Source organism: Trichosurus vulpecula, chromosome 9, assembly GCF_011100635.1.
Source record: "Trichosurus vulpecula isolate mTriVul1 chromosome 9, mTriVul1.pri, whole genome shotgun sequence".
Classification (NCBI taxonomy): Eukaryota; Metazoa; Chordata; class Mammalia; order Diprotodontia; family Phalangeridae; genus Trichosurus; species Trichosurus vulpecula.
Window position 1 is genome coordinate 3,544,110 of NC_050581.1, and position 15,144 is coordinate 3,559,253.

Below are 15,144 nucleotides of genomic sequence, written 5' to 3' on the forward strand. Positions count from 1 at the left end.
CGATCCCTGCAATCCCTGGACCCTCACTCCTTTCATCGGATCTCTGTGTAAGATTAATCTACAAGTCTGCAGGTGGCAGGGAATACTACAATTTCCTGGAGTTCTTACTGAGAGAGAAAATAATTTCATTTGAACCTTTTGGGCCAGACTGGCCACCATTTAATACCTACTGCCTCAAGCCTCCTCCCCATAAACTAAAAGTATGTGTTTGTGTTCAGGGGAGCTTAGGAATAGCGAGGATGGGACGTCCTGCAATTTCCCAATTTAAAGGGAGAAGAAAAGCTGATGAGCACTAAGCCCAGAAAACCCCACATAAATCATGAGCAAGACCAATGGGCCTACCCAAATCCTGTCACACTCAGTAAAACCTTTAAAAACACGTGTGCCTTTTAGAGAGCAGGGGAAAAGAGAAGTTAGAAACCTGTATCGCTTTCTGCAGCTCCCAGAAGAGAACTCAGGCCCAAGAAAGGGTGGCACCCAAGAAGCACAGAGAGCTGAACATTGTAGCTGGAGAAGGTTGAGCACATAGGAACAACCCAAGACTAAGAAGTATTCGAGCAGGGGAAAAGAAGGGGAGGAAAAGAAGAGGACAGCATTCACAGGGGGTCCCACATGGCACCAGTGCCTTAGAAGCAGAATCCTTGAGAAAAAGAAGAGACACAAAGTCCAGAACTTTAAAGCTACAAACTTGGGTTCAAGTTCTCTCCCCATTCAGAGAAATCTGAAAGGCTCTCAGACCCTGGGTGGATAGCTAAGTCTCCAGAATGGAGACTGGTGGAGGAGAGGTTCAGGAATCCTCAGGAGGATATGTTGGGGAAAAGACCCTGCCAGCTCCCAAGCTCCCCCATCCCCTCACTCACCATTCTGTCTGCTGAGCCTGTGGCAAGGAGGTGGTCATCAAATGGAGAGAAATCAAAGTCAGTCACCAGATCTGTAAAAGAAGTACGGTCAATGAGTTGAAGGAGATACAATCCTTAGAATGCCTGATTTGATTCTCAAAATGGCTTCAATTCCTGGACCCCTGGGACACCATCCCCTGAGGAAGGGCCCCTTAAATTGCCTTCTACTGCTTATACACAGTTCCCTCATCTCAAGCCGGGAAGTATAAAGGAATATCCTGGCACCTTGGGGCAAATACCAGAGGGCCTTTCCTAAGATTCACATCCCCAACTAAAGCTTCTGCTCTAGGATCAAATTCAGAGTCAAGCAGGCTAGCAAAGGGATCAGAAGGAAAGGTCACCTGAACATTTGCCTGGATTCCTGGAGGAATCCAGACACATTCATTGGAGCAACCAACTATTTATGAAAATCTCTTATGTGCCTAGAACCATTTACAGAACCATATCTAGAGAGAACATATATAGAAGGCAAGCGTCAGTCATAGAATGACTATACAAACTATACATGAATGTTAACAGAATACTACTGTAAGAAGCAAAGAATAGGAAAACGGCAGAGAAGCAAGGGAAGATATATATAAACTGATGTGGAGTGAAGAAAGCAGAACCAGGAAAATGATACACAAGAATAACAAGGGAATGGAAAGAACAAGAAAGAAACTGACTGCTTTGTCGTTACAATGACCAACATGCTTGGCCCTAAGGAAAAGAAAACCGTATCTCTCCAGGGACTCTAGTCTTGAATTACTGTATAGGCTATGGACTCGGAATACTGCTCCTGCTTTGGGACCCTGGGCCTGGAATGTTGCACACACTATCAAATTCAATGATTGTGTTGGTTAGTTTTGCTCAACTGCTTCCCCTCCAATCCCTCTTTCTTTTGTATTTTTTTTTTATTATAGAATAAATATTATATATTTGTTCTTTATTTTATTCTATTATTCTTTAATGAAAGGGACAGCTTTCTGGGTATGGTAAGGGAGAGGGGTACATTTGGAAATGAAGGTGACATAAAAACAAAAAAGATCAAAACTTTTTAATGGTAGGGCAGAACACCAAGCAGCGACAAGTGGTCTGTTCCCCATGTAGCACTTACAATCTACTTTACAAAATGCTAAGAGTTAGAGGAAACTTCACTGAGGGGTTAGACTAGACCAGGGGTATTACCTCCAGCAGGTGGCTGCAAAAGTCCCAACTGCCTCCTGAACCAGATTAAAATGTAATGGGAAATGTTTAACCAAAGAAACAAAAATACAACGGAACATAGATAATGTTAATGTGTGGTTCTCTAAGTCAATATGTGGCTCTATTTAAGTTTGACACTACTGGACTAGATGACCTGTGTGGTTCCTTCCAACTCGACGAGCCCTCCTCTGAGGCATAACGGCCATCACCAGCATCTTGGAAAGTGGCCCCCAGCAACTGAATGAGCACCTCCAGCCCAGAGCCTTCATTCCACTGAACTATGATGACTCCTGCATAACGTGTCACAACAGCTGCCCTCTGGAATGGCAGCCTTGACAAGCTGTTTGTGGATGCTTGTTCAGTCTTGTTGCAATGGGGGTGGGGGGAGGTAAAAATTGGATACCTTTCACTTAGGAGGTAATTCAGGGGAACACTAAGGCTGGGCTCTTGGTTCTGGGGTGCTTCTTCCTACCTTGGGGCAGTGGCCAGTGAGTATGTAGATACTTTGTGGTAAAGGAGAGCCCCAAAGAACTATGTTTAAAAGGCTGCTAAGAGCCGTTTCCCTTGGGCCTCTCAGAGTGAGCTTCAGGAGTTACCTTGGGCTGCGTTTTGGGAAGACGCAGGACCTTCAGTGCCCATGGGATTAGTGGTACAGAACAGCTGTTTCTGCTGCCCTTGTGGCACCTGAAGACACGGCAATAGATACATCTGGAGGAAGTTTCAGAGTGATGAGGGCTGTCAAGAGATTTGGGTTCATGCAGAATGGGGATAAAAGTATTCTATTTCTCCAGGTGTCTTCTGGATAACATCCCTGAAGCATCTCTTTGTTATCTCATGTCTTAGTTTCTGCTGTGCACACTGCCATCTATGTCTGGGACAAAGGCTATGCCAAGGTACTTAGGAAGCCCAGGATTTCAGCCCTATCCCTTTAGTTGGTTGTTTAGTACTGTGGCTTCTGGTCATGGGGGAGGGGAGCCTGGATGCAGTAAACATCCTCGATCAGTCAGGGAACTCATTTCAAACAGCCGCTGAGCATAACGGAGGAGACTGTAGGAAACCCTAGATTTAGTTTCCATTTGTGATGCTACAATCATAGACTGAAAAGCCCTTAGTTTTCTGTCATGGAACACGGGCCAGCTGGTGTCACTGTCTCTTTCACCCACCCCCAAGGACCCTGCCCTAGCTCCTCCAACCACAAAAATCCATTTTCCCATCTATGCTGGCCTGCATAATTTCCTCATCAGTGAGAGGAGGAGATGTGAAGACCTTTAAGGACCACAACCAGCTCTAACATTTCTCAGTCTACATTCTAAGGTCCCTCACAGGGCTAATGCTTTAGGAACTTCCCCTAAATGAACAAATCATACTCATGGGTAAAATGCCAATGGCATTTAGTGAGGTTCTGATGACCTCAGAAAAACCCAAAGAGATGGCACGTATCCTTTATAGGGCAGTACTCCTAATCACAGCAATTTCCCAAAATGAACATTCTCTGGACTAACGGGACAAATAATCTCTCCCTCTGAGCTCCCAGGGTACTTTGCTTATACTCTTAATCTGAGGTTCCTGAATTGGTTGGTTTTTTTAAATATTGCTAAATTGCATTTTCAATACAATTGATTTCCCTTTCTGAGAAGGAATCCATAGGCTTCATCAGGCTGCCAAAGATCGTTGGGTTTATACATTTCTTATGAACTGACCACATTCTACTCTGTGTTGTAGGTTATCGGCCTATGTATCTCACCCCACTTTACCCTACCCACCCCATACCTACAATGGATTACATTTCTTCACGAGAGCAGGGATCTAGTCATCTCCACATCCCCAGATATAACCCTGTATAACACAGGCATTCAATAAACATTTCTTGAATGTAGGAATCAAAGACTGTAACAAGCACACCCACACACCCACATACCCCCAAAGCTTCAGCAGAGATCAATCGTTAGTCCCTGTCGTGATGCATAAACAGGGCTACTGGAAGTTCAGGGTTGTTAGCACAGCTGCTGTAACTGAAAGAAAACACGGCCAGGCCAATTTGAGCATGCACAGCACAAGTCATTTGGCTTGAGCTGGAGTCATGCCAGGACAAAGCGCTCCAGCCGTACAGAAGTCATTGCTGTCGCTGCCAAAAGCCCATCTTAGCCGGAGCCTTCTGATCCAGCCCCATCTCAGCATTACATTGCTTGGGCAACAAAACAGGTAGCCTAGCGTTTGTTCCACTCGCCCCATGACAGGCTACGAGTGACCTGTAACTCTTCCTCTACTGTGGAGTCAAGGCGTCAGAAGAGGAAGCCACAGTCAGTGTGGAGACAAGGGGCAAAGACCGGGTCAATGGAATTCCTCACAAGGTGGGGTAGGTATGTGTACCTCTATCCCTTGGCCCTAAAGCCACTCGTGATCCTCTGTACCTTCTACCCCACCTCTTCCACCTCTGTTCTCAACAGAATTCCAAACTGAGGCATAAACTTTACCTGGGAGGCCAATTTCCCTAACCAGAAGCCCCCTTGGGTCAGGGATGGTTTTCTGTATAGTCTTTATAACCCTAATACCTTGCAAACTTAATTGATGATTGCTGGATTGGACAGGTGGTAGGAAGCATGGATGCTGACAAGCCCAATCAGTGCTGAACAGCAGGACAAGGAGAGTCTGAATGCCGCTTCATTTTGTCTTTGCAGCTCTACCACTTAGCACAAGTCCTTGCACAAAGTAGGTAGTTTTTCAACCGAATGAGAACCAGTGTAAAAAGAAAACAGCAGGTGTGTCCTGGGAAAAAGGAGTCACCTACCTGAATGGCAACCCAGGTATGCTACATTCTTCTTGTTTTTGCCCTGACTTTCCAGGGGCAAAACACCCAGGGTGCCTGTTGAGAGAATGAATTGACATGGATTTCCAACTTAGTTAAGAACTAACCACGTACCCTACCTAGGTCCCCACAATCCCACTGAGACCCAGATACAAGCCTCAGTGAGGGAAGCACCTGACAGGAGAGGCCCAGACCAGAGGACAACAGCCTCAATCTTAAAGAAGTCCTTTGGATTGTACCCCAGGCTCGACCTGGACCTCTTAGTTTGGTTCTTGTTATTGTATGAGGTCAAAATGCAAGTTATTAAAAGTCACATTAGAGGGCCGGATTGAATGACTCCACCTCAATGCGAAGAACACAATACTTGCTACCGACTCTCTGTTCGACTCCAGACAAGCTCCTTTGCCTTGTGAGACCAAGATGTCTCAAATATAAAATGAGAGGGCTGGACTACAGGACCCTGAAGATGTATCGGGTCTGGACACCCTTCCAGCTCTCACTGGGAAAAGAAGCCATCAATTTGCAGTTTCTGAGACCTGTCAGCTCTCCCAGCCCTCTGCTCTCATGTTTACCCCACCCTTGATGAACCCCAACACCCCAAAGGATCTTTCCACAACACTGCTGTGGGATGGAAGTAAAGCTAAGCTCTCCTCCCTCCCTAACTAGGAGTCTAGAAAACACTGCCCTTTCCTCTTCTTCCCCATCCTCTCCTCTGCCTCTCCACTCTAGCCAGTCCACACCTCTAATTCCAACGTAGCCCTCATACCTGGTCGATCAGTGTTAAACACGATCAAGCTACAGCTTGACTTGATGTGGTTCCCATAGGACGAAGCTGTTCCTGTTCGAATGTCATTGATCCAGGCCTGGAAGTAAGGAAGGAGAGAAGAATGGTAGTGATGGAAAGGCCCAGTGATATCCTTAGAGGGAGTAGGACTGGAACACAAAAGAAAAGAGTAGTGGGTGTGCCTTCAGAGGAGCTGGATTCCAAACATTCAGTCTCTCCAGGCTGCACTAAATGACTAATAAAGTGCCTTCTTAGTTCTTTATCTCTGATCCACGATAAGCTCCCTGCTCCCAAATATTACCCTACCCAGGTAGCAAAGAATCAAACATTTTACCATTAGAGATGTCTTCCTCCTATTAAATATTATACCTCTCCCTGCCACGGTTCTGAAGGATCACACATTAATCTTGATACAAATTTAGATATAATACCTCTTCCTAGGCAAAAAAGGGTAATTTTTAAAATACTGAGGCCCTGAGGAGATAGAGAAGGAGAGACAAGGACCTTTTTCACCACATGGCCTAGGGCAGCCCTGGTGAGGGCACTTGGAGAAGGGAGGAGAAATCAGCACATGCAGGCGGCAGTGAGAGAGGAAAGCAGAGATCAGCTGAAACCTGGGGGCCTCAGACAGTTCTTTGAAGTCATGACTCTTGCCTAATATTAGTGTTCTTAGAATTTTATGTGTGGTATTGTAGACCTACAAAAAGTTGTTTGTTTGTTTTGGTCGGGGGAAGGAAGTCAGAAGTGGTGGTGAGCTGTGATTCATTTGTGTTGAATCATTGCTGTTATGGGGGACCAAGGAAAATACTGTTCCCCCAACTCCCCTCTGTGGGAGCAAAACAAGGACAGAAAGAATAAAAGGAAAGCTCTCTAATAATAATAAATAATAATGCCGATTGACTTTTAGATGACATTTCTATGTTTATAAAGTACTTATACAAAAACTCTGGGAAGTAGGTATTCTGAATATTAAAATACGCATCTTGCAGGTGAGGAAACCTGAGCTCACCAAGGTTAAGTGACTTGTACAGGGTCACACCCCTAATAAGTACTAGTGCTGCCCAGCCTAGCATACCTAGCCCCGCCCCCCATATAATCTACTGTACGTTCCAGCCAAATAAGACATTCCTTGTCTTACCTCAGTGCCTTTGTTCATGTTATTCCTCATGCTGGGAACTCTCTCCCTTCTGACCTCCACTGACCCTTGCGACCCTGATTTCCCCTCAAGGCACCAGTCAAGTGCAGCTTCCCTCAATAGGTTTTTCCTAGTCTGTAGTTTGTTAGTATCCACTCCCCTTCATTAAAATGACTGAATCTGGAGGGGATTTTACTGTGTATTTGGTTATCTGTGAACACACGGCATCATCCCAGCAAAATGCAAGCCTTTAAGAGCAAGGCCCATCTCCCCAAGGCAACTGTAGCTTCAGGACCTGGCCTGTAGCATAGGCTTCAATATATGCCTGTTGTTTGATATGAGCATGGGTTTCTAAGGACTCTAGGTGCAGCCCTACCCCTTTGTAATTTGACTATCTGTACCTTCTTTTATTTCACACTGTTTTCCCCTTAATTTGCTAGTAAAGTTGTGCCTTAAGAAAACAGCATCTCAGTAAGATTGAAGGAAAAATATTTTCTTTCTTTGACTAGGCCAAGAACCGTGGGAAAAAATCTAGATGTTCCAGAGCCTAGGAAGAAATAAGCAGCAGAGAAGAATGATAGTGGTAATAGCTGGCTTTCATAGTTCTTTAAGACTCACAAAGCAATTTACATTCATTATTCCACCACGTCAGAGCAAGGAGGGATCATAAAAGAGTGACAGGTGGGGGCAGGGGAAGGGAGGAGATGCTCAAGGACATTTTTTTTACAGATTAAGTTCTTGGTCATGGGTCTGACTATTAATGTTAACCTGAAGAATTCAGCTCTCACCTTTCGGATGGAAAAGTTGAGGAAGACAGAGAATTTTAGCTTTCCTGATCTTACTGCACTGGGTTGATGTAACTCTCAAAGGTAATATTCCTGAAGTCCCTCACACAGAGAATACAGCCATGAGATGTGACAACCACTCGCTCTCAGAAACCGGCGTCTTCACTGAAATTCAAGATGCTAAAAACTCAGAGGAATCAATCAACAAAGTGACGGTTTGGACCCAAGTGGAAACGATGGCTTTGGTTCACAACATGGAAACAACCAATAACATTTAATGGATCTGCCCTTATCCTGGTGAGCAGAAAGAGGTCCTGATTAAATAAATACAAGCATTATCCGAATCTTTCTTCCAGTAATTTCGAAGTACAACTACCTTCTGCCAACTAAAAAACAAGCACTCCACATTTCCCAGCCCATCCTACTAGCCTGGGTTACAGGACTTTCTCTTGATTTCTATAACAACCTTCACTTGACCTGGCAAGTCATAAGAGGCATCACTGGGCCTGGAGTGAAGAACCTCGCCTCAGACACTTATTAGCTGTGTGATTCCAAGCAAGTCCCTTAATCTGCCTTCCTCGGTTTCCTCAACTGTAAAATGCAGATAATAATTCCTGTCTCATAGGGTCATTGTGAGGCTCAAAGGAGATACTATTTGCAAAGATTCTGGCCTAGCGCCTGGCACATTGCCCCAGAAGTCCCCACAAGCTACCATGCTGCTATTCCACATCTTGATTTCACTGACAAAATTCTGAAATGGGTATATGACTGATGTCAAACCCAAACAGAAATGGAGGCCACCAAACCATAAGGAAGAACTCCAAAGGTACAAGTTGACATATTAATATGACATTAGTTTTACTGTTTCATTTTCCCAATTACATTTGAATCTGGTTTGGGTTATACTGGGAGTGTTTGACATCTCTGTAGACCATGCACACCACTTACAATTTCCCTTCTTTCACCAGTACAGACTAGAAGCAGAATCCAATCCCCTGTCCTTACCCTTTAGTCCTTCGAGGATTTTGCTTGAGCTGCCCACCTTGCGGTTCTGTATCTTGTGCTAGGCTACAGAACCTCTAGCTATACAGTCAATCAGCAGGCACCGGCAATGTGCCAGGCATCATGCTGGGGACACCCTCGTGGAATTTATATTCTATCCATGGGAGACAGCAGAAGCATATATAAATACATTAGTAAAAAACAGAAGGGCAATTGCTGTTGGGGGTGGGAGAAGGACAGCAGCAGCTGACAGGACAGGATCTGGGAGGGCTTCATGTACAAGGTGGCCCTTGAATTGTATTTGGAAGGCAAGAAGAGATTCTAAGAAGCAGAGATGAGAAGGAAGGGCTCCGGAGAGAGCAAAAGGAGGGAGATGGAGGAGTGCCAAGGTATAAAAATGGAAGATGGACAGTTGGGCTGGACCACAGAATTCAGGAAGGGGAATAATAAGGCTGCGAAGATAGGTTAGAGCTAGTCTGGGAAGAGTATGAGAAGTCAGATGGAGGAGTTTATACCTGATTCTAGATGCACAAGGGAGCCAGAGAAGGGACAGGGTCAGACATGTAGAAAAATCATTTTATCAGCAGGTGGAAGGTGGATAGGAAAGGAGAGAGACTTGAGGCAGAGAAACCAATTAGAAGGTTATTGTAATAAACCATGGAAGAGGTAATGAGAGCCTCAACTAAGGCAGTGGTCACATGACCAAAGACAAAGACACAGATAGGAGATATACTATGGAAGCAGAATGGGCAAGACTTAGAAAATGACTGGATACAGGGCAGGTAGGTGGCACAGTGGATAGAGCACTGGCCCTGGAGTCGGGAGGACTCAAGTTCAAAACACTAGCTGTGTAACCCTGGACAAGACACTCAACTCCAATTGCCTCTTTAAAAAAAAAAGGAAAAGAAAGAAAAGGATTGGATGTATGAGGGGAGACAAAATGCGGAGCCAAAGATAACACTGAGGGTGTGTACTCTTGACAGAGAAAAGGAAATTGAGAAGAGAGATGAATTTGGGGCGAAAGATGACAGCTTATACTCCTCAGGCCACCTAAAAGTTTCCCTACAAATATAATTTTTGCTGCATTCTCAGAATTTCTGAAATAGCATCAGCCATGATCATCCCACAAGACTCTATTCTTTGTCCCCTGTACCTTAGTAGTCTCATGCATGGAATTAATCATCACCTCTGTGCTTTATTTTTATCTCCAACTCAATTCAACCACTTATAAATGCCTATTTTCTATTAGGGGCCAGGGTTACAAATTAAAAAAAAAAATAACCTAGTCCTTTCTCCTCAAGAAACTTACATTGAATAAGAGGGGGTAAGATAACTATGGGCAGCTAGGTGGCGAAGTGGAGAGAGTGCCAGTCCTGGAGTTAGGAAGACTCTAGTTCAATCTGGCCTCAGACACTGACCAGCTGTGTGACTCTGAGCAAGTCATTTAAAGCTGTTTGCTTCAGTTTCTTCACCAATAAAATGAGCTGGAGAAGGAAATGGCAAACCACTCTAATATCTTTGCCAAGAAAACCCCATATGGGGTCGCAAAGAGTTGGATGTGACTGAAATGACTGAAGAAAACAAAAACAACCAAATGACAACAAGATAAGCACACAAAGAAGGTCATTTTGCTACAGGCAACATCTAGATGAGGCACTGGGAAGTATATGAGAAGGAAGAGAAGAGATGTCCTGGAGAGGTCAAGCAGGCAATCAGGATAGTAAAAGGCCTTGAGAGCAAGCTATCTAGGGATCATTTGACGGACTGTTTGAAGGAAGAAACACCTGGAAATGTTAAACCTAGGAAGAGAAGACCCAGGTGGGACATTAGCTGTTTTCCAGTACATGAAGGACTATCAAGAGTTTCAAAGGGAAGCTCTCTAACTGCTACTAACCAACCCCTAACCCATACCTCCCCAGGATTGATCCCGGGATGCAAAACTAGGAATAAAGGGAGAAGTCTTTACAGAATGAAAAACTTCCTAAGAACCAGAGCTCTTAGTCAAGAATCTCAAAGTGGAACAGGTTGCCTGGGGAGGTAGTTGGTTTCTCTTCATTAGAACTCTTCCAAGAAAAGGCCTGGAAAATATGTCTGGTATGTTGTACAGGGATTCTTGTTCAGAGAACAGGTTGAACTGGAAGGCCACTGAGGTCACTTCCAACTCAGATTCTATAAGAGATCATTTTCATCCCTGGCAGTCAAGGAATCTGAGAAGACTTGAGGAAGCAGGTGGCACCTGTGCTAGGCATTTGGAGAGAGAGAGAGAATGTGAATAGGTAGAGATGCCGCATAATCCAAGAATGAACAGATGTACAGAGGCAGGAGAGAACAGGACAAGTTCAGGAATTAGCTAGGAGGCCAGCTTTGTTCAAAACGTACAACTTTGTTTGACGGTATAAAGTATATGAAAAGGATGAATGTGAATTAAGACTGGAAAGATAGATTGTAGCCAGACTGCAGAGAGCCTTTGATATCAGGTTAGACTTTGCATTTTATCCTTATTGTGATGTTCTGAGCAGAAAGCCACGAGATCCAATCTCTGCATTAGGAAGATAATTCTGCAGTGAGGCAGAGAGTCAGCTGGGAATCTACAATAGAACAGGTGAGAGATCAAGTGAGGGCCTGAATGAAGGAAATGATGGTGGGACTGGAGAGGAGGGAAGAGATACAGAGATAATGCTAAGACAGAAGAGACAGAACGTGGAGGCTAATGCAATGCAGGAGGGAAGGGAACAGGAAGAGTCAAAGATGACTAAGATATGGGGCGAAGATGGTGAAAAAGAAATGGAATCTGAGAGGAAAGGAAGGTTTGAGGAGGAAGATGAGGAGCTAGCTTCTAGACATATTTGAGATACGTGGAGAGCGCTTACTAAATACTTGTTCATCAAATGAGGTGGTGTCAGGAAATCCAAGTGGGGATTTGTGGTAGGATGTGCGGATGTATCAGTCATCTGCGCATAGACAGACAATGATCGCAAAGCAATGGGTGAGGATGGACTTGACCAGAGAAAAGAATAGAAAGGGAGAAGAGAAGAAGACTGAGGGCAGGGCCCACACTTAGGTGGCCATGGAGGCAGAGGAGGAATGAGGAAACCCAGGAAAGAGCAGTGTCATCAAAATGGCAGAGGAGAAAGTACCAAGAAGGAGGGGCTGGTCAGCAATAACAAATGCCACAGCTTTAATGAGAAGGCTGAGAAAAGGCCACCGGATTTAACACTTAAGAAGCTTTCAAGATCTTAGATAAAGCAGTTTTCTGTCAAGGAGTATGCGTGTGAGGCAAGGAAGCAGAGGTAGCCAGTGTAGCCTACTTTTCTCTAGACTTAACAGTGACAGGGAAGAGAAAGGTGAGAATGGGGCGAGGGGGGCAGGGTAGCAAGACCAAATGAAGATTAGATATTGTTTTGTTTTGTTTTAGGATATGGGAGACTTGAGCGTGTTTACAGGCAGAGGGTAAGAAACCAACAGAAAGAGAAAGCTTGAAAATGAGAGATGAGAAGGGAATAACTGCTGGGACAAGGTCTCAGAGCGGATTCGGAGAGGGTCGAATCAAGGACACAAGGACAGGCTTACTCTTGACAGGAAGACATCCCCTGAGACTAGAGGGAAAGAGGAGAGTTTAAGGACAGAGATAAGGGAAGAAGAAGGGGCTCAGGACAGATGGCTTCAGTCTTCTCGGTAAAGTAGATTTCTACCACGTAGCATCAGTTCAAACATCCCCAACTGCCTGCTGGACAGGTCTCTCCACTTCCTGCCATGCCATTATCCTAAACTGAATTCAAATTTCCTCCCTCAATCTGCCACTCCTAAAGACTTCCTTATTTCTTCTGACAACACCACAAACCACCCAGTCACCCGAGGTCAATGCAAATTTCACATCCATTCACTTTCACTCTCATCAACCTAATTAACGTTCTCATGATTTCTGACCTATGCTGTTGTTGGCGGGGAATGGAGATGACCTCGTAATTTCTATTACATCTATGTGTATATGTGTCATCCTTTTATTAGATTGTAAGCTCCTTAAGGTCAGAGACTATCATTCCCCCTCCCCCAAATTGGCACCTCCTACTCCATTAATACAGTGTTTTGCAAATAAGTTGATGTATCTATCATGTTGATGTGAGTATTCTCTCAGAAGCAGCAAGGGACAGTGGAAAGAAGCCCGGGATCTGTACTCAGAGGACAGTAATTAAAATCTAACCACCATAATGTGTGACCTTGAACAAATCACTTAATCTCTCTGGGCCTCAGTTTCCTCATCTGTAAAATCAGGATGCTGGATTGGATGACTTTTCATGTACCTTTCAGCTCTAAATCTGTGGTCCCATGATGCCTCCTAAGGCATCACACCCACACCTCTTCACCCTATACAACTTACATATTTTTATAAACGGTGCACATAGCTTGGCTGTCCACCTGGAAAGGGATTGGTTATTGCTCATTCTCAAGAAGTGACTGGCACACCTTCCTCTATGATCATATACAGCTCCGTCCTGATTAGGGCAAATAATGAATCCCTTCAAGCGGTTGCATTATTTGAATTCACACTCTTCAAAGTAATAATTAAGTATGATTTCAGCTCAGTGGAAACATACAGTGCAAATTACAATAATCTGACAACTCCAGAGGAATTCCTTATTTGTACTAATTGGGACCTGGCTATACGTTTTCATCCATGGCACAAGCACTGTACCTACTAGGTCTTTAGTAGGGACAATGAAACCACCATTTCTTTGTGTATAGGTCATAGCAGAAAAGAAAAAAGTACTTCCCACAAGAGTAACCAGGCATCCAGTACAAAATCTATTTAATGTTGCTGAGATGGCAGCTTAGAACACCTGAGATCAGCACTTTCTGTTCAAACTCATCAAGACTCTACAGACTGTATTAAAAATTTCTTCCCAGTGTCAGGAAGAAAAGCTTTAGCTATGGAAGAAGAAAGAGACATATTGGAACCTTTCCAGGGCAGGTTAAGCAGCAAACTATTGTCAAGGGAAACCTCTAAAGCAGGTAAGAGGTTATGCAAACACTAAGAGAAAGAGGCAGAGGAAACTTGGGGAGCACAACCTCTGGCACAGGACTTCACTTTTTAATTCAAATGACCCAGATATAGGGGCATAAGTGATTCGCCAGTAGAGGACCACATTTCAAGATAGCAAACGCCACAAAATCCCTCCAACTCTGATTCTCACTGCACTGGAGCAAAGCTGAATAAGTGGACAGGAGACTACGAAGCTAAATAAAAAAATACATCAAGGTCTAAACTGAGGAAGCAACACCGGAAGACAGTGCTGGCTGCAAGGGAAGCTTGAGATCTTCCTTTACCCAACAAGGTGGGGGGAAGGGGGAGAGAAAGGCGGCAGATGGGGATCCCAAATCCTTCTGTCACCTCTTGAACATAACGCAGCGTGATCTATTTTGGGTTTTAATCACTCTTGGTTACCAAAGTTTTCTAAGACAAAATGACAGGTCGGCAGGGCAAAAGTCAAAGCAACACTTGTTTCTTACACCGTCGGCGGCTAATAAACTGAGGCTAGTCCAGCAGCCTGAAGCCAGCCTTCGGGGTGGATAAAAATTGCCCACACTCACAGATCACTTACAAACCACTCCTTCCCCCGCCCCCAACCCCTACCCCTGTGATGGAGATGGTAAAAGTACAGTATTAGCCTCTCTCTAGAAACAGGAAAACAGAGACTCAGAGAAATACGGGAGCTTGCCTGCTCCTACTCCACGGAGCCCCGCGAATTTCCCCTTCGAGGCGGGGAGCCCCAGCCCCCGGCCCGCGAGGGGATGCAGGGTAACTGCCATAACACGGTCGGGGCGGGGGAGACACCTGGGCGCTGACGGGATCCTCTCCGTAAAACGAGGCGTCTCCGTAAAACGAGACGACTCCGCATCTCGGCTCCCCTCCGCCCTAGACGCTCCGGGCTGGGCTCCGCGGCCCCCCGGCCGCCCGCCCTCCGGCGCTGCTTCTTCCGGAGCGATGGGACTTACCTCCTTCCGAGGCGGCCGGGCCTCGGTGTGCCGGAATTTGGACACCTTGAAGCGGTTCATTGCGCGGGCGGAGGCTGCAGCGGAGCCGGCTCTCAGGTGCACCTCGAGCGGCGGCGGCGGCGGCGGCGGCGGCAGCGGCAACCGTAACTCGAGAGCCAAGGAAGCTACCTCCACCCCGACTCAGACCCCGCCGCACGCCGCACGCCGCCCGCGGCCACGCCCTCATCATTCTGTCAGCCAATCCCCGCCTCCTTCGCTTCGCCTGACCACGCCTCCGGAGCCTCTTCTTCCGTACTGGCCCGGGGGAGGGGGGAGGAGGGGGCCTGTCTGCCTACCAATCGTTATCCATCCGCCCCATTAGGCCCCGCCCCTAGTCCACACGGAGTGGCGGCGCCCCCCCCCCCCCGCCCCCGGCGGCGGCAAGGAGTAGGGCGGCAGTTGGAGAAGGGAAGAGGGTCATGTGCAGATGCTGCTCTGGTCCTCCGCCCTCGCGTCTGGGGCTGAGGAGGGGGGCCGCTTGGCTGCAGTTGGGGCGGGGGGTGGGGCTCCTCTCC

At 45.9% G+C, this 15,144-nt stretch overlaps 1 protein-coding gene across 1 annotated transcript in view; it reads right to left on the reverse strand.

Annotated features, from left to right (window-relative positions):
• LOC118831522 (coronin-7-like) overlaps positions 1–14,825 on the reverse strand; it is a 105,750-nt gene extending 90,925 nt beyond the window's left edge. The window contains exons 1-4 of the mRNA XM_036738891.1: positions 14,591–14,825; positions 5,657–5,753; positions 4,873–4,947; positions 861–931 (exon numbers count right to left, since the gene is read on the reverse strand). Of these exons, the coding sequence (XP_036594786.1) occupies positions 861–931; positions 4,873–4,947; positions 5,657–5,753; positions 14,591–14,650 (303 nt within the window). The 5' untranslated portion in view covers positions 14,651–14,825. The remainder of the gene's footprint in view (positions 1–860; positions 932–4,872; positions 4,948–5,656; positions 5,754–14,590) is intronic.
• Between the last annotated feature and the right edge of the window lie 319 nt (positions 14,826–15,144).